The sequence below is a fragment of the Cibotium barometz genome, chromosome 31 (genome assembly GCF_041138505.1).
Source record: "Cibotium barometz isolate CiBa-2024 chromosome 31, ASM4113850v1, whole genome shotgun sequence".
In the NCBI taxonomy this organism is placed as follows: Eukaryota; Viridiplantae; Streptophyta; class Polypodiopsida; order Cyatheales; family Cibotiaceae; genus Cibotium; species Cibotium barometz.
The window spans coordinates 11,867,722-11,887,993 of NC_141076.1; the positions used below are offsets into that span (position 1 = coordinate 11,867,722).

Genomic DNA, 20,272 nt, shown 5'->3' on the forward strand with positions numbered 1-20,272 from the left:
TTTTTGTGTGTGATACCTCATTATTTTTTACACCTTTTTGACATGACACTTGTAGTGGAGAAGTCCTATAGAATTAAAACTATGTAACTTGCAATAGAGAAGTCCTATAGAATTAAATCTCTGTCTCTTGGATTCAATATTTTTTTTGGTAAAAAAATATTCTTTTACCATAGAGTATTGTGTCCAAAATTTGGAGAAAACATTGCATGAGATAATTGCAAACAATTTAGTTAAGAATAACATTGCTTTGTTGAACCCCTGCAAAATTCATCATCTTAAAGATCTTGTATCCAAAATTTGGAGAAAGCATTGCATGAGAGAATTGCAGATAATTTAGTCGAGAATAACTTTTCTTTATTGAAACTCTACAAAATATATCATCTCTCAGAGCTCTTGTGGCATTCCAAAGTAGGGCTCCAAGCAACGTTTTCTATTGGTTTTGCGCATGGACATTTGTGTTACATTTTGTATGAAAGGTTTGAGGCTTAAAACAATGAAATTTGGCCCAAAAGTTTCAGAGAAGATTTGTAGAGCTCAAATATTACTTTAGAAGTGGCCTTCACAATGTTTTCTATATCCTCCACCATTAAGGAGATACGACCTCCCAAATATTACTTTAGAAGTGGCCTTCACAAAGTGTTTCTAGATCCTCCACCATTAAGGAGGTACAACCTCCTAAAAAAGGCTACTTTCATACCTAAAATAAGAAGAAGACAATTTTACCTACTTTGCATGATTTATTTTTTTGAAGGCTTACTTTGAATAAAGCAGCTTGTTTTTTAAAAGGCTACGCTTGGAGATAATACATGGGTTCTTTAAAGGTTTGACACATTAACCAAGGCATGAATTAATCATTAAGGAAATTGACCTTTTATTTAGGAATTTTAATCATTTTGGATCTTCTTATAGTTTTAACTCAAATAATCCTAGATTTGGATCATTCTAGAGATTCTTATGTTATTAACTTGAAGATTAGAGTTTTTGCATATTCTCTAAATTCTAAGATATTTATGATGGAAAAATTTAAAAAAAGTTTGATTTTGTTGTTGACTATAATTGAGCTCCGCTGCGCGCCTGAACAATTTTGGGATGTTGAGAGTGAAGTTGTGAGTGAGATTGAAGTACCCTAGGGGTGGAGGAGTGGATTCTAACTCCACATGAACAATTTTGTCTCATTCTCTGCCAAGTTATGCCATATTTTGAATTTTCTAAAAGCTTTAGCCTTATCCCTAAGGAGATACACCCATATTGTCTTTTTAAAGTCATTGACTCTAGTAAATAAGAAGTATGAAGAAGCACTCAATGTAGTTGTTGTCATCTTACCAAAAAGATGTACATGTAGAAACTCTAGAGGATGACCAGCATGGTTTGACCATATAAATAGTCTTGGTAGCAAAAAAACTTTGTGTTTTATTTCTTCTTCCACTCAGAAACCTTCCGATTACCGAAGCCCTTTCCCGTATCTTTCTTTGCATTTGCATATAATGCAACATCACTAGCATCTCTCTCTCCATGCAACAAATGTCCTTCATCAGCATTTCATTGGACTCCTAAAACATAAGACAGATTATGCACCGTTGTGTTCATTGAGGTCTCACCAAATTATGGTACTTCGAGAAAACTCTTTGACACATTCAAACCAATTCTTCACCAATCCCAACCATCGCCATATGATCTTGGATACTATTTTGGTATGGCCTATTCCTACTCTCTATAGACCACTATTTTTAGTAGACAAAGGAACAAACTACAAATGTTATTTTGGGATTCTTACCTTGCCTCTGACTCCTCAAGATCTCTTTGACCTCCAAGCACCACTAGTGGTTGCCAGCTCCAAGATCCTGAATCTCCTCCTTGTTTGTCACCACCAAGAAGTTGATTCATCTTCGTGCATGGAATCACCTCTTTCACTCTTGCTCACTCTCTCATAATAAGAGACAAGAGGCACATGCACTAAGATTCATGCAATCTACTCTCAACTCTCTCTCTCACACACACACATGACAAGATCAAGTAGACAAGAAAGAATCATTTGGCACAAAGGGGGATTATGCTTTTCACATTATCAAAAAGTTATTTATAGTGTCATTTGCATAACACTTATTACTAATCCAGTGTGGAGTGCCTTTGTTAGGCATTACATCCCTCCCTGCAGGATGCATGTTTTATCCTCTGAACATTTTAAAGGCCTCATTAGGAAAAATTTGGGGTCAAAAATGGCCTCCTAAGGAAAGTCATTTTGTCAAGGCGTATAAAAATGGGAGGTCATTGTGAACCTTTCCCACCTTATGTGAAAATCGCTCTCACGGGACATATTGTTAGAAACCGCTCCACAATTAGTTCTAAATACATAACTTTTGAAAAATTTAGAATTTATATGCTCAAGATATGCCTTTCCCTTGAAAAAATAATTTAAAAATCTCTATAGTGAAGCCCCCGGGATCATTGAATGAGAGAGCACCTTTTTGAAATCTTCCAAAACCTTACATGGCCCATTTTTGACCCGAATTTCTCCTAATTAAATCCATTTCACCAAGATTGAATCTATAATGGTTCCTTTATGTGATTGAAACTTGCAGAAAGTGAATTGGAAATGAGCATGGGGCATCCTTAATGATGCATCAACTATGTATTCAAAGGTGATGTGCATGTTGCCTAGAAAACACTTGAGACAATGATAGTAATATAAGATTTACTCTTCCTCTCGACAATGTTTATTTTCTTTGTCAAATATCTTGTACAGCTATGATTAGCTTCATGAAATAGCAAGCATAGCTAGACCTAAAATCCTCCATGCCGTGATCTATAAGAGAAGGATTTTCTTTTATATCTCGATACAGTCAAACTATGCTAGATTGAACAAAGTGAAATTAATGATAGTAGATATGCAAGTGTTTTCTTTTTTCTATTGTAAATTTTGTTAAGGTTAACTACCTTTTAATTGGCATGCCCTATGTCTGTAATTCCCACGTAGATATACTTATATTCTATAATGTGAGGGACTCTTAGTGCTATTTGAGTTGGATGCCAAAATATTTCACAGTTAGGTTAGCTTTATCTATATCTATTTTAAAGTAACCACCTTGTGTTACCATGGGATACTCCTTCTTCTGCCTCCTGTAGTTGTATGTAGTCATGTAGGTGACTAGACAAATCTCAAGAAAATCTTACACTCATTGTAGATTTGTGAGCTTTGTCAAAACAACCAAGTTATCCCATATTAGCTTTCCATGCCATCGGCATTGACTCCCTTTCATTCTTATATTGGTGCTCTGAAGGCTTTTGGGAGCTGCTACAATGTAGGCCTTTAAGTCCCTTTTTTTTCTCTTACTCCATGCTTGCCAAGATCTCATTTGTAGTACTAGCAAATGGGCACATTTTCCTCCTCCAAATCTTCCAAGATGTCCTCTTGGGATAAATTTTTCTATTATGCAAGTACTTTCTCTTTCATGGGGAACAGTGTAATATGGTTAAGCACTTTGGTGAGAAGGGAGGGGTTTACATTTTATTTTGATGTTATAGTAAATATGTGTAAAGATCATGATTCCTTATGTACATAGGATGCCCACTCATTCTTTAAATTCACATGAATCTTCTATAATTTTTGGAAAACAAATTTTTAGTTCATCTAAACAAATTATGCAAATTAAACCAATAGTAAGAACTTCGAGAAGTGATATTAGAAGGAGACTTACCCCTTATGTGTCGGCACCTTATTGCTATACTGATAGTTGTACTTGCCACATTCCTCAAGGAAGGACCTAGGTGGGTCAGCTGCTAAGTTTGAGACTTTCTTTTTACGTTTCTTCTTGTTTGGGGTAGTGATGGTTTGTCTAGAAGATTCTAGTTCCAAGGAAACATATTCCAAATCCTCATACTCTTTTGTAGGGGGAGCCATCCTATGAAATTGGACATCAAGTATGTCAGTATTTACTAGTTGGTAGGAGACTCCTCAATCATTACCTTTCTTGCCTTTTTTTTCAAAATGTGTTAATGTTATATGAGATGTCAGTGCAGCTCTCTGAATTATCCAAGTTTCTCTAGATTGGTTTTTGGCAAGTGTGAAAAACCAATCTGGTTTTTCATAGCCATGAATATTTGTAGATATTCACATTTGTTAGCGAAATCAAGTTGGAATGGTTCAATGGTGTATGAAAGGGGCTTGAGTTTGTACATAAGGAGAGGCTCATGGGCATGATTATGGCCGGTCAAGTATGAGGCCCAACATTAATTAGTGTGAAACAATGGGCAAGTATATATGTGAATATTGTAACTAAGGTCATAACATACTTTTACTAATGAAATCATACTTCTTGGAGCTCCATGCTTCTATGGCTATGGTGGTACTCCCTTGAGTGAATGTGGTACTTCATCATGATGGGAAAAAGAAAGAGAGAAATATTGCACTCATAATGGAGTACCACATGCACTCAAGGGAGTACCACATTCACTCAAGGGAGTACCACCAAAGCCATAGAAGCATGGAGCTCCAAGAAGTGGAGGCCTTAAAAAATAGATTCTCTCCCCTAAAAGGAGATGTAAAGAAATGCGTTGCACCAACACACAAGAAGGGGAAGGAGCTTGTCATATACAAAGGGTCATCAATGGACCTAATCCTCGACAATAAGCTGAAAGAGCATGTGTGCGCATCACCAACAAAGAAGCTGGAGAAGAACAAAGCTGCGCTCTCAGGGCACATATCAAAGAGATGGAAGCTCTGGTGGAAGAGTTTAAGGAGCAATAGAGGCAGGATGGGTTAACAATAAAAACCCTCAAGAAAGATGTGGAGACTTCCATGCCTACAAGGGTGAGAAGAGGAAGGGGAGGGAAAATGACAGTCAATGAGGTGAATATCGCATTGACAACAACTCATGCTGACCTCTAGATAAGACAAGGGTAATTGGACACCATGAGAAGGGTTCACGCAAAAGAGGTGTGGAAAAGACAGGAGCAGATGGATGCTATGAGGAGGGTGCATGTAGAGGAAGTCTGAGCAAAAGATAAGATGATAGAGGAATTCCAAGTCCAGGATAAAGGGAAAATGGGGCTGACGAAGAGCTCTAGAAAAGGTTCCATGAGGAATCAGGCCAATAGAACATGGATATCTAGAAGGGCACTCCCCTTAAATGTATGCATACTTTAATCTATATAGCCCAGTAGGCAGGCACCTTGAGACCTTCCAACTGGGAAGAGATTGTAAAATTTATGAAGCAGTTGGATTTAGTGTCAAAGATAGAAAGACAGGGCCAAGGCAATTGTCAAGAAGGTGCATCAGGGCAAGGAGGAAGCCCCTCCCTCAGATCCAGAGCGGAAGTAGCAGTCTCTTACGACTTGTAGATCCAGGTGAGGAGGCAAAATCTCATTCAAAGAAGCCCCTCACCAATGGATCCAACAAGAAGAAAAGAAAAGGGAGGTGTTGAAGACAAAACCTACAGGAACACCCCCCTATGGGTGGAAATAGAGTCAAGGTGGGAAAATAAGGCCACAAGAACCAAATCAGACTATGTTTGAAGAAGACCTTATCACCCCAAAACAAACAGAATCCCATGCCTTTGTAGCAGGCATGGACTTGGAGGCAATGCACAGAGCAAGGGTGAGGCATCCGAAGGCACGGCCCATTGATGTGCGATTCTAGAGGGCTGATGAAAGAACTGACATACAACACAGCATGCCTATGTAAGAAGAAGGAAGAGGGCTTATGAGCCACAGTATGCCCCTTATCCACCCATCAAGTTCTTCTTAGGGGCATTGAAAAAAAGAAATACCAAAAGAAGGTGGCTAGTAAAGGCTGTAAGGAATCCAGACTAAGTGGCAATCCAAGCACAAAGTTTTTCGAACAACAACTATGGGATTCATTTCTTCTAGCGGAGCGTCCATAATGATCGCTATGTGTAAGTAGCCAACCAGCCTGTTTAGTCACCACCCAGATCGCTTTTGGACTGACCGTTGTACAACAAACCAGGCCTTCTTGTTTTGGAACAAACTTGAAAGAGCTTCTTGATGAACAGAAAGTACTCATGGTTGTAATGGGAAGAAGGGGATTAGTTGGATAAGAGGATAGAAGAGTTGGAGTGGGACTAGTCTACATGGTATATCTGATTCAACTATAATATGTCTCTAAGTAAGGAGAGTAACTACTATCTTAATTTTGGGAATAGACAAAGCCAATGTATCCATGTACACATGTGTACAAACACTACACATGCACACATGCTAACATAAATAGAAATGACACATGCACACATACATAGACACAACACATGTATCCATGTACACGTGTGAAAACACTACACATGTACACATGCCAACATACAAAGAAACATCACATGCATGCACACATACATAAACATGCACCCCCCACACATGGATCTTTTTATGGACATATAGAAAAATGGGTAATTTCCTTTTTATGGGTATTTATAAGATAATATATGGTAGAGTATTATACACATCACATAAATATGTATGCACGATTCATTACTTCATCATGTTTTTTAACAAATAAATACACATGTACAATGATGTAAAATAGCTTCACTCACTTAGAGAGAGAGAGAGAGAGAGAGAGAGAGAGAGAGAGAGAGAGAGAGAGAGAGAGAGAGAGAGAGAGAGAGAGGAGACCTCTGTAGAAAACTCTTTCAGACCTTGTCTTGAAGAATCTGCTAGCATTTTAACAGCAACTTCCACACCACTTTGTAGCACTCCATGAAATACTGGCCCAAATCCTCCTTCACCAATTTTTGTTGTGAATTGAGTTGTTGCAGTGGATATTTCATCGTACGTGAAATTTCGTGTGATAAAAGGAACATTTTGCAGACTATTATTACCTATAAATAAAAGTAATTAAGATATTTATTCAATTAAAAAAGGTATAATACATGTTTGATGGAATTAGTTGATCATTTTGGAAAAAAAATAAGTTATTGATTTCAAAATGAAAAATCTTTCTTACTATTCCTACCCATAAATAAAAGTACTTACTTTTGAGCACTTAAGATAAAAATATATAACATGCATTGCATTCCACTACTTGATCATTTGTTTAAACATTAAGGTATCAATGTCAAAATAACCTCACTTCTTTTTTGTAATTGAGTGCTTGGTATTATTTTGATCACACTCCTGATATTATGTATTCCTACATGGTATCATAGCATAGGGTCTAGGCAAAGCTTATTTTCAATAGTTTGCTATTTGAAGGAAAATTTAAAGAGATGGCCTAGCTTACAAATAATGCAACCGCTCGGGCTCACTCTCTACCTTTTGGTGGAGGGTCAAGAGGGAAGTTGGATGGGAGAAAAAACATTGTTTGTAAGTTCAAGATTAGGTCCATTTTTGGTTCAATCCAATCCTTTTAAAAAAATCATAAGCCCAAGGTCTGACATATCAAATTCTGAGCTCAACATCTCTTATTTCTGTTGGATCTTTTCTTCATGGTTTCTCATCGTAAATGGGGTCATTCACATATAGGACAATGATCATGTACCTGCCTTGCTCAGAGAAAAATATACAAATTTGCATCGAATGGGCAATTAGAAAGACCAATATTTACAAAGAAAATATCTATTCTCTTACCTTGCTTGAGGGGCCTATTATTTTAGCCCATATAATACCTTCTATAGTGTGCATACTTTTTTTTTGAACCGAGTATCTCAAACTTTGGTGGCTGTGCCATATAAACCTCCTCCTTGTTGAGATGGCCATTTAGAAAAGTTGACTTCACATCCATTTACAAATCTGCATTTGATGGGCAATTAGAAATGCTAATACCTATAAAGAAAGTATCTACATTGGTAACATGCTTTAGGGGCCTACTTTAGCTCGTGCAATGCCTTTCGGAGTCTACACACTTTGTTTTCTAAATCAAGTATCTCAAACTTTGTTAGCTCTACAAACCTCCTCCTTGAGAAGGACATTCAAAGAAGCCATTAACAATACTGGGCCACTTCCCATGAACAACCAAGAAAGCAAGTATAGTGGTCAATCTAGCTATGGGGGTGAATGTCTCCTAAAAATCAATGTACTTCACTATGAGCCTTTCCTTTTACTTATCCAATGTACCATCATACTTATACTTGGCCTTTCAAACCCACTTGGTGCCAATAATCTTTTGTCTTACAGGATGATTCATAAGATCCCAAGTGTGGTTCCTCAAAATTCACACTCTAACTTCCTTTCCCCCCTCCACCCTATTGCTAGTGCTTCCTCCAAGCTGTTGACTCTTATAATTTAATTATGTTAGCCATCAAGGACATATTGACAATAATGTGAGCAGAGGCCCTCTTCTAATCTATTCTCTTGGATCTACAAAGATCTATTGGCTAGCAAAGAATTCCCATCCAAGAGTTGCTTCACCCATTTAGGATGTGGCCCCTTATGATGTGTTGTGGACTTCTCTTCTTTATCATCTATTGAATCCACATCGTATAGAGTTACTACTACCACTGGTGGTTCGGTCTTCTAGGCTATTTCTTTGTTGAAGATGGATACCTCTCCTCCACTTGATAAGGATATTCCTTGAACACCACATCACAACTGACAATTATCTTCTTTACCTCAAGGTTGTATAATCGATAACCCTTTGAGTCCATATTGTACTCCCCAACAAGATACACTCTCTGCTCTTAGAATCCCACTTGGCTTTGGATGAGTCTAGAACATGCATAAAACAATCACAACCAAATGTCCTCAAATATATAATTGAGGGTTTATTACTTGAATAAGATTCTTGAGATCTATCTTATGTCCTTCATTTCCTTTGTGTAACTCTTGTTAAGGATATCCTTTGAGTCCATACTATATTCCCCATTAAGATACACTTTATGCTCTTAGAATCCCGCTTGGCTTTGGATGAGTCTAGAACATGCATAAAACAATCACAACCAAATGTCTTGAAATATGTGACTGAGGGTTTCTTACCTGAATAAGCTTCTTGAGGTGTCATGTCTTTCATTGCCTTTGTGTAACATCTGTTAAGGATATGCACCGTAGTGTTAATTATCTCGGCCCAAAAGAAGTTCTATACTCCTTTACCTTCAAGCATACTCTATGCCATTTCTACCACTATGTGATTCTAGCAAGAATCAAATGGAATCTTTATTTCTCAGCAAAGGCATGCATGAGGCATTCAACATGGATGAGTGCAAGTTATTGGTTACAACCATGGAGGTTGATGCAAAGCTTTCCTTTGAAGATGCTTCTCCACTTATGGATATGAAGGAGTATAGGAAGTTTAATCTTCCTATGCAATGTATATCTTGACATCAGCTTTTTAGTTAGTTTCTTTAGTAGATTCTCAAATTAGCCTTAAAAGAACCATTGGAAGGCTGGGATGCGGGTTTTAAAATACATCAAATGTACCTTTGGGTAAGGTATCACTTAATCGGGTGATTCTTTGGCTAGATTTTGTGACTTAGATTGGGAAGGAGATTGTAATAGCAAGAAATCATTTTCTAATTACTTATTGGGTCTAGAATTACATCATGAAATTAGTAGAATAGCCTAAAGTGGCACTTTCTTCTACACATACTGAGTATAAGGCATATTGCTTTGCTTCATGATGTGAAGTAGTCTAGTTGAGAAGGATCTTAGGAGACATGGATGTTACTCAAAAGAACGTGATAGTGTTGCTATGCAGTAATTAGAGTTGTACAGCTATTGTTAAGAGCCCAATGTTTCAAGCTCACATGAAGCACATTGAGATATAGTATCATTATATGTGTGAGCTAATTAGCTATTGTTAAGAGCCCAGTGTTTCAAGCTCACATGAAGCACATTGAGATATAGTATCATTATGGATGAAGAGGTGGAGCTTGTCAACTTCCCGATAACAAATAATTATGCACACATTTTTACAAAGGCTCTAGGGAGATATTTGCTAAAGCACCCATTAGGAAAAATTTGGACTCAAATTGGGCCTTTTAAGGATTTGTACACATTCTCTCTCTACAAAAATGGGCTCATGGTCAATTTTTTTTAAATCAACTCAAATGTGAGGAGAGTTTGGACATTTAGAATCTACTGTTGGAGACCTTTCCAATGATATATAGCATGACAGCCAATTTTTCCTATTCAAGAAGTCTCCAAATTTGGTGATGATGTGGCACATTACATGCCACATCATCATCAAATTTGGGGACTTATTAAATATGCAAAATTTTTCGTCATGCTATATATCATTGGAAAGGTCTTGAAGAATAGATTCCAAATGTCTACACTCCACTCACTTTTCAGTTGTTTTGGAAATTTTTTACCATGAGCCCATTTTTGTAGAGAGAATGTGTGGATCGTAAAAGGGCCCAATTTGACTCCAAATTTCCCCTAATGATCATTGAGTTGGCATGAACCAAAGAGATAGTTTGCCTATGGGTGGACATTAAGGGGCGATATTACAAAAGAATTTCCTCAATGCTCAAACCTTATGTTGTTTTTGCTATGGTTCATGGATGTGCTCTATTTTATAAGGCCCCCTTTATGAGGAATATTTGTTATGTGAGCATCTGGGCACCCAACAATTCCAAGTTCAGACAATGGATAGTGCCCAATAAGGAGACAACTTATGTAGACTTGGCTTTGTGCCAAGTAGGATGCATGCTCATGCGGGATATGTGACCACATTAGTGAGTGCTGGACAACAAATGGAGGATACATTGTTCTTGGATTGCAGCACCTGTTTGAGGGTTCATATAGCCTTAGATGCAGTGGGAGCTACATGGTAGTTGTACTCCAATACATTCCTAGTTAGATGATGGGTTGGTTGGTCATGTTTTACCAGGCCATGGGTTGGTCGGACCACCTATATCCATGCTAACCCTAGATACGATATATAGACTAGTTTGGAAACTTAAGTTCATCATTGAGTTCATTGTGTTCAAAAACTATTGTAAGCAATATATCCTTTGTCCATAGTCTATCTGGATCACCATCAAAGCTCTTTACCCCTAGAGCACGGGTCTGCAGACACTTTCAGTTTTTGTAATCAATTTTTTTGTAAGAAGTAATATTGTTTACTTTCCACTTCTTTCTACAAATCAATTATTTACATTGTATTAATCCATATTCCACTATTGTTTATTCTTACAAGTATATGTCACAAATAAAGGAGTTTTGAGAGTAATTCTCAATATTGGATTTATCTATATAAATGAATGTAGAAGATTTGACCCTAAACCATTGCCATGTAATATAATGGCATCATGTCTATACAAACTTCAAATTTCTTGTGTGAAATCTAAAGAAAAGTATGGTTTATGTTTAAATATTATTCTTTAGTAGAACATATATCTCAAAATGTGCACAACATATTATACATTTAGGCCAATTTCAATGATAATTTGAATGATCTTTGGTTTGTGAGTAGGTATTGTAAGTTTTCCAATAAATATAAATAGGAATATATGTCACAAATAAAGAAATATTATAGTTCTCAATAATGCTTAGTATTGGATTTATTTATATAAATGATTGTGGAAGCTATACGTTGGCATCAGGCTTATGCAAACTTGATATCTAGAGAAAGTTATGAGTTTTGTTTTAATACTAAAATGAATACCTTAAAATGTGCACAACGTAACACATATAAGGTTATGCCACTTTTATTGATATTTTGGTTTGTAGGAGTAGGTCTTGCAAGTTTTCCAATGAATATAAAGAGGGATATATATAAAGAAACTTTGTATAATTCTCAATAATGTTTACAAAAGTAGTCCTTATAATATTTTCAATAAATATAATCAAGGCTATATGTCACAAATATGTTGAAATAATACACACAAATATCATGTAACATTGGGGATATTAGATACGGTTCCATGGTCTAAAGGCTTGATTCCACACAAGGTTTCTGGCCATGACCATACCTCCAGAGGATAGCCATAACATGTGTGAAAGAGTCTTAAGTTGTTGCATCCCATTCTAGGCAATACGTGCTTTTTTTGATGCACTTTTGAATTATGTAGATAAGATTATCCTTTAATCACCTTTAATCACTTTTGTATCAAGCCTATAAATAGGTTGGCATATCTAATGGATATTTACAAGTCTTTAGACTCCACTCTCTAAATTTCCTTTATGTTGTGATCTTGTTAGTCATGTGTGCATAACCCTAATCATTGTTCATCTACATTGATCATGATTATTGCACTTTATTAGGATCTTGATTAAGCCGCCATGAATTCCAACATGTTATAGAGCCTTGTGCTTCTTTGCCTAATCTCAAATAATATTTTTCTAATATTATTTCTTAGTATCAATGATAAGATTAATTAGTGATTGATCTCAAAAACCCTATAAATAAGTGATTGATCTCAAAAACCCTAGAAATAAGCTTTGTGGGTCTTCTTCTCTTCTACCCCCTATGATTGGAGTGTTGATTACCCCGTTCACACACCTACATTTCTCAAGAAAACACTTGAGCCGTGATCCCAACTCAAGGGTGGATCAGAATATAGCTTCAATGGTAAGAAAATGCAATTGAGTACGGCAAATTTTATAGATCAATAGGTTCCTGCATTTTTTGGGCAAACCACTCTACCACTTTAACGAAGATGAATTCGGCCAATTCCAGTCACCCTCAGGGGATTTTGACCATGAAAAACTTGCTGGTGGATTTCATCCATTTGACGAATGGAGAGTGGAGGATTGTAGCATTCTCTTTAGCTCTGTCTAGTCTCCCTATAGATGGGTTTTTATAATACCTTGGTTAATTACTGATGAATATGCTTAATTGAGTTATTATGGGCTTAAATCATAAGTACATATAGTGTTGCTACCCCTTTGACCTTTCTTGAAGAAAATATGAGGATGGTCCAAGGAGCCTCTGTTCTCTATCTCCAAAACACTATTTTTTCTCATTAATTTATGATTAGTGAAAGACTAATCACTAAAGATTTTAGATAATTAGTGAGTATCAGTCATGCCTTAATCATGTGAGTCATCCAATGCAAAATATAATAAAACAAAAAAAGTCAAAAAATCCAAAACCAAAACCAAACCCTATTATTATTCTCATGTAAAGAAGATGGGGTTATTATACTTTCTTACTACACACATGTAAAGAATATGGGGTTATTATTATTCTCATGTAAAGAAGATGGGGTTATTATACTTTCTTACTACACACATGCATTTGTATGGAGAAGGTGGTTTTTAATCTTGAGTTTTTGATCTCTTTGTAAAGGTTCTAGACACTACCCTTGGATTGATTTTCCAAGTGGTAATACATACCTACATCATTTCTAACTCATTAAAATTTGAAAAGTTTGAAGGAAATGGTTTCCGTACATGGCACCAAAATCAATTGTAGTCTAATAAGAGAGAATGCTTACCACTAGAGAGAAAATAGCATCTAGGTAATAAAGGATGAAATGGCATTAATAAATAATTTCCTTGGGCCTAAATGACACCCCAAATCCATCATATAGATGGAAAAGAAACTTCTCAAGAGACGCGGAATACTCTTGATACTTTGTATAGAGCCCAATAAAACAACTCAAAAATTAGTTTTCTCATTAAATTTTTTGAGCTGAAGATGAATCGAGAAGAGTCCCTTCCAACTTATCTTAATTACATGAAGAGTATCTTAACTTAAGAAATACATTGAGGAAGATGTTTTCATAGTTGTTCTTTTAAAATGTTTCCTTTAAGGAAAATATAGTAACATTGTTACTACTCTTATCAACTTGTGTGTACCTACATTGATTGATGTCGAAGCATATCTACTGGAAGAGAAGTAACAATGTTACTAATCTTACTAACTTGCATGTACTTACACTGATTGATGTCGTAGCATATTTGTTGGAAGATTTCAACAAATTCAAGCAAAGGTAAGGCATCACAAAAGGAGCCTTTTTCAACAAATGAGGATTAAATAAAGTTGGCTCAAAAGCTCCCTTCAAAGGTTGACATCCAAAAAGGGTTTTTTCTAAAAAGTCTCGCAAATGTTATGGAAAAATAGGGGGTGAAGAGAAGGATTGTTTCTTTATAAACAAACCATAGAAGGCACTTCTTATGGGTAAAGATAAATCCAAGTGAAGAAGAACTAAAGACCTCGCAGAGGTCAACTATGCTTAAGATGATTGGGCTTTCTAGGCTAGGTAGAACTAGCCCACTTGTGGTCACTCCTCTATCCTAAGTGAAATGTAATCATAACTGGCTAGCAGTTGTGATCAGTAGGAAATTTTCAAAATTATGCTACTAAAAAGTAGAGAGCCCAAAATAAAGTTCATAACCTCACCAAATCTTTATATGTAGCTCTAATAAAGAAAATAATTCATATGTTTTATTTTTAAGTGAGAATACACATGAAATAATTCGGGTGATGAGTTAGCATTGAATGTGTCTAATTTGGTTTCATAAAAGAAAAAAATTATGTTAACTCCTAGCTAAAAACGATATGGAAAAATATGATGAATATTTTTTGTAAATAACTCGGGTTATGAAAAAATCATTGAATGTGTTTAATTTGCTTTCATTAAACAGAACTTATGTCAACTCCTAGAGGACATGAAAAAATATGATTCATTCTTTGTTTCAAAGCTTGTCATGGATTTTTATAAATCCTTATCAAAGTCAAAATCTAAAGTCCCTTTTTGTCATTCCAATTTGGCTAGTTTTTAATAGTGACTGCTTGAGCCTCATGCGCTTTCACTTTTTCTACAAGGAGAAACACTTGTATTGATTATGTATCCTTCATAACTCCACATCCATGCTTGGTGAAAATAAGTATCAATGGTGGTATTAATTGGTATAAATAAACTTTAATGAAAGAAATATATATTCAAGTGTATCTACTACTAGCCCTATTGCATATAACATCAAAATAAAGGGGTATACACCTTGTTTAGAATTCAACCCTTGTGATGGAGTCTCATGTAAGGAAAAAGCAACTAATGGCATAATATAGTCAACATGAGCATAAAATGTGAATCACATATTAAACATCACCATTATAAATTCAAATCACCTTTTCTTAATATAGATTTCAAAGGGTTATTGGGGTAAATGAAATTGAAGAAAAAATGGACCTTTCACATCATAAGCATGATGAGTTCGTCATTTCCTCCACCCAAAAATTAATCCCACCCCCCCACATCATGAGCGTGATGAGTTAGTCATTTACCCCACCCCATAACTGAAACCCGCATAGAACCCTACCCTTGTACATAATTTTATCTCATAACATTTAAAAAAGGTTATCTCACAACATAATTGAAATCCCTAGAGAATGCTACCCTCGTACATAATTTTGTCCCACAATAATAAAAAAATAAAACAAAGATTATTTAAGAGTGGAAAATGTTTTCATCCTAGAATTTTAGTGAGAAAGAAATAATAAAGTAAACAAAAATTATTGTATAGAAATCTAAAAAATGAGTAATGATCATAAAAGTAATCTCATGAGGTAAATTGAGAACAATCAGTTGGAACAGCCTATTTTGATTGGTGAAATAGGATCTTTATCAGCATGGGAGTTTGGAATTCTTATCAATCCTGCCTACATATTTTTCAGTGTGGTTGCACACTATCAGCTCTAACAAATGGATCCTTTCATACTTATCTAGAATTTTTCTAGTGTTGATCATTTGGAGTAGCTAGGTCTCCAATATTTGCTGATTAAAACTACTATAAGTACTTGATCCAATTTTTACTCCTTATCTGGTGATCAATGCTACCTATCTACTAGGAGGGCCCAAATTGCACTACTTATCTAGATATCAATGTTACATATCTTCTACCAAGTAAAGAAATATTCTAGTGACTAGTCTACATCACTTATCTTATCTACCAAGTAAATATATCTTCTAATGGTTAGTCTAAATCACTTAGCTTATCTATTCTCTAGTAGATAAACTAGTTATCTATAGGTAAAGTCAGAAGCATAGGATTAATTTTTTTTTATTTTCCTTAAATATAGAACAAGAATATTTATCCCTAATTTTCCTTAAATATAGAACAAGAATATTTATCCCTAATTTTCCTTAAATATAGAACAAGAATATTTATCCCTAATTTTCCTTAAATATAGATAAACTAGTTATCTATAGGTAAAGTCAGAAGCATAGGATTATTTTTTTTTATTTTCCTTAAATATAGAACAAGAATATTTATCCCTAATTTTCTACCTTAGGATCTTCTTAGCTTGGTGGAGAATGCAAGACATGAAACTTGAATATATATATAGCAAGAATAGCTATCCCTATTTTTTACCTTAGGATCATATTAGCTTGGTGGAGAATACAAGAGAAGAAACTATAACTAGCTATCCCTATTTTTTTACCTTAGGATCATATTAGCTTGGTGGTGAATAAGAAACTATAACTACATTAGTGCGTAAATAATTGAATGCTTTTGTGTAGATTTGCATGTAATCAAAGTTCTAGACTACCTATGTTAAACATCAGTATAGGTTTCTATGCATGAAAAAATAATAAAAAATAAAATCATCTACATACCTTGTTTTGTTGAATCCATAGCTATACTTAATCTTTTCTCCTTGATCTTTTGAATCATTGATTTGTGAAGTCGTATAAAAGTCATCATTGATAGTATATAAAACACCATAAGACATGAAATTGCATATATGTATCTCATGGATGGATCCATGGATGACCTTGCATTGCATTTACATCGTGTGTCATTGCATAAATTTTGATTTCCACTCCACCTACATATAATTATAATACAAGGTTATAAAAATTATAAAATGTGCCATAAATATTAACTTTGTCATAATAACATGCATACATACATTAACTATAAAAATAAAATGCACCTATATTATTCAAGAAGCACAAACATACATTAATTGTAAAAATTACAAAGTAGATCTTCAATATCTTAAGGAGAAAAATATCATTCCTTTAATGTTTTTTCTCTATAAGAAAAGGGATTTTTGTAATATCACATGAGAATACTCTTATAGACATAAACTTAGTGTCCCACCTCCTTTATGTGAATACTTTAATAAAAGGAACAAAATGGATGCTAGGATAATTTAAAAAACATAGGGAAATTATGTATCTCATCATGTTGCTGATAGTTGTAGTTAACAAAATCCAAAATGATTTTCCCCTCATACTAGCTTCCCCTTTCTACATCTAAATTATGAAAAGCTATTTGGTCTTCCTACCAAAGTAGTACTTTTATTTCCATGATCTACCCTTACATATTAACCACCATAAGAAAGGGAAAAAAAAGTCTAAGAAGGGGTTTAGGGTCTAGGTTAATACATGGAAAAACCAAGATCACATGGAGATGAAAATTGTTGAGCTTATACAGAGGCATACTGTGATATTACTCATAATGAAAAGGCCATTTGATCTATATAGAAACATTTATATTCAAATTTTAGTATCCGTTTAATGTAAGATAATTCATCCCTCCCAAGTTTTCCTTTATTAAATAATAAGATAAATTAAAAGTGGCATACAAGAAGTTATATAAGAGATACTCAAAATTCTTGGATATATCAGTTTAACCAAATATGGTAAGGAAAACTATGACAAGATAAATCTCTTAGTATAGAACATTGTTTCTTAAAACCGTATGGATAGGTTACATATCTTATAACCTAGGACTTGGAATAGGTTTGTGTGAATTTTACTTAAGATAGAAGACTACAAGACATATCTTGTTTGAATGCCCTAGAGCACATTATCTTTTGAGTAAGGTCTCACTCTTTCTTACCACCTTTAGGAAAAAACTATTATGCAAATAACTCTATAAGAGTGTCTTTCCATGTCTCAGACACATCTTGTTTGAATGAGAGTGTCTTTCTCTTCAATCCTCTATGAATGAGAGTGTCTTTTCCTTTAATCCTCTAACTCTAGGGACATATCTTGTTTGAATGAGAGTGTCTTTCCATTTAATCCTCTAACTCTAGGGAGAATGTCTTTTCTTTCATGATACCTCTACTTAATGATAACGGGGGGAATCATTCATGTAGAAGTTAATGTTTATGGAGTTATGTCCTTATCCTTAAAAATAAAAGATTACATCATTTCCAATTTTTTAAACTCATGTTCTCTAGTCCTTTAATTTGTTAGTAACTCCCTAATATAATTCTATCAAAATGGTACAATAGTATATAATGTGGTTTTCTGATCCAACTTATTATGCCACTTTGTGTCAAAGTATCTACTCTAATTGGGGTTTATTAATTTCAGGGAAAAAGATCGTACTATTAGTTAATGAAAAAAATAGCCACAAAGGGCTAGATACAACAACATCCTTCGTCGGCATAAGGCTATCTTCTCTTGCATTAAGGTAATATTGTTATTCATTGTTTATCATTTTGATTCATGATGTTTATGGGTTAGTCCTTCATATGCTTGGTCATATGCTTGGTGCATCTATTCACTTATCATAATAGCATTGTGTATGTGTATGTGTGAGATTGTTTATGATTCACAATATAAGTGATTAACCACCATCATTAGAATTTTCTTCTCATCTCCTATTTTCCAACATGGTATCAAAAGCCTCCCTTATTTGGGAGATTTCTCTATGTGAGAAAGTGTGTGGTCTTTCATAATTCATTTGGTCATCTATGGCTGAAGAATGAAAAAGCATTTCCAATTATAGCTGTAGGTTTGAGTGACACATACATACCCTTTTTTTCTTGGCTTCACCTGTAGAGGTTTTAGCATCAATCATTACACATTTCCTTCTTCTAATAACTCTCTTTGAAGAAAATAATGTTTGACTATGTGTCTCATCATGTACATCAATTTGATACATTGGTATATCATTCTTATTTTTCCCACCTTGTTATAGGAATCCTTAATGAACTTGTCCCTTGTTGAGATCTTTGTCTCCTTGTATCAACAAAATCTTTCCTAGAGGACATACAAGTGCTCAAGTTTCTCCTCCACCACTAGGCATTAACAATGCATAGCTCCTTGCTTGCATTGCATCAACATCCTCTTCATAAATATCCTCATCAATTGAGAATTGCCTGTAAGTATTGACAAATTGAGCCAAGCATTTATACTCTTTATTAAAGAAATTAGGCATTTCGATGCATATATTATGAGCTTCCCTTTGCCTTTTCATGAATGATATATGCTCCAAATCATACTCAACCACTCACCATTAACATACAACTCCTCTTCAAACATAGAATATTGATTTTCCTTAGGATGTGAAGATATTCTTTTAGGATTTTCAAGGTTTGGTTCCAAATTTGTAAACCAAGATGTATGTTGCTTCCCATGTAGTTGCTTCCCAAATTTGTAAACCAAGATGTATGTTGCTTCCCATGTAGTTGAGAGGGACTGGCTTGGAAAGAGGTAGGCCTCATTTCCCTTATGAGAGGTCTTCTAGCCTCTTCCATGAATCCACTTGTGGCATTCTTTGTAGGATTCTCATGGGTAACCCTTGTAAAATCCTCTTGCATATGTTGCTCGCCTTCTCTTCGGCATTCAAAAGATTTTCCATAAAAAGGTTGTTTGTCGCCTTGATGATCATAAATCATGCTTAAGTTGGCCCATTGGTTGGGCTAACATTTCTTCCACCAGTCCAATTTGTATAGCTATAGTGTCAAATTTTGCATTCATTTCCATCAACATTTAGATAAGAGTGTCATTCGAGAAGACGATATATGAGGGTTGGGGGGTATGCTTGGAGGCACTTCCAACATTCACTTCTTCTTCAACTTCTCTTTATGGTTTTCCAAAAGTATCCTTCGGTACCTCCATGTTACCATGTTCCACTATCTCTTTACCCTCTATATCCTCGGAACTCAATGCATTCTTCCCCGGCCTTCCTTTGGGCTTGGGTGCCATGAGAATTTATGTTTTTTGGAAAATTGGCTATAACTTGGGGTAGCAATCTCAGATTGGAGGGATCTAATGCCTGATAGAAATCTTTTGATGTGCCCCATCCAACCATGCAAATATCCAATTAAGACGAGGAGCCCTAATATTCTCTGTTTTAGAGTTCTCTTGTATATAGGTTGAAAATGGAAATTAGGCTATAGAATACTAAAAACCACTGGATTTGGATGAAATTTGCTATGTGAGCTTGTGAAGAATATTAGTAGCTATGCCTAGGAGGGTTTGACCAAAGCCAAAGTGCAGGTATGCTATGTTTTGACTTTTTGGTCAAAGTTAACTACGTAGGTTTGACTACCCAAACGATGTCAAACGGAGAGGGTAAAGGCTTGTTTTGTAGGTATATGAGAGTACTATGAGCTTATTTAAACACCTAAAATTCAGTCTTAATGTGATTTGTCTGAATTAGGGTTTAGTGCTTATGGAGGAATTGTCAAAAG

General features: G+C 35.2%; 1 protein-coding gene across 1 annotated transcript in view; it reads right to left on the reverse strand.

Moving 5' to 3' along the window:
- LOC147620520 (putative LRR receptor-like serine/threonine-protein kinase At1g05700) overlaps nt 1-20,272 on the reverse strand; it is a 117,108-nt gene that overhangs the window by 22,178 nt on the left and 74,658 nt on the right. Inside the window, exons 8-9 of the mRNA XM_086825327.1 lie at nt 16,452-16,663; nt 6,622-6,827 (exon numbers count right to left, since the gene is read on the reverse strand). Coding sequence (XP_086681453.1) covers nt 6,622-6,827; nt 16,452-16,663 — 418 coding nt within the window. The remainder of the gene's footprint in view (nt 1-6,621; nt 6,828-16,451; nt 16,664-20,272) is intronic.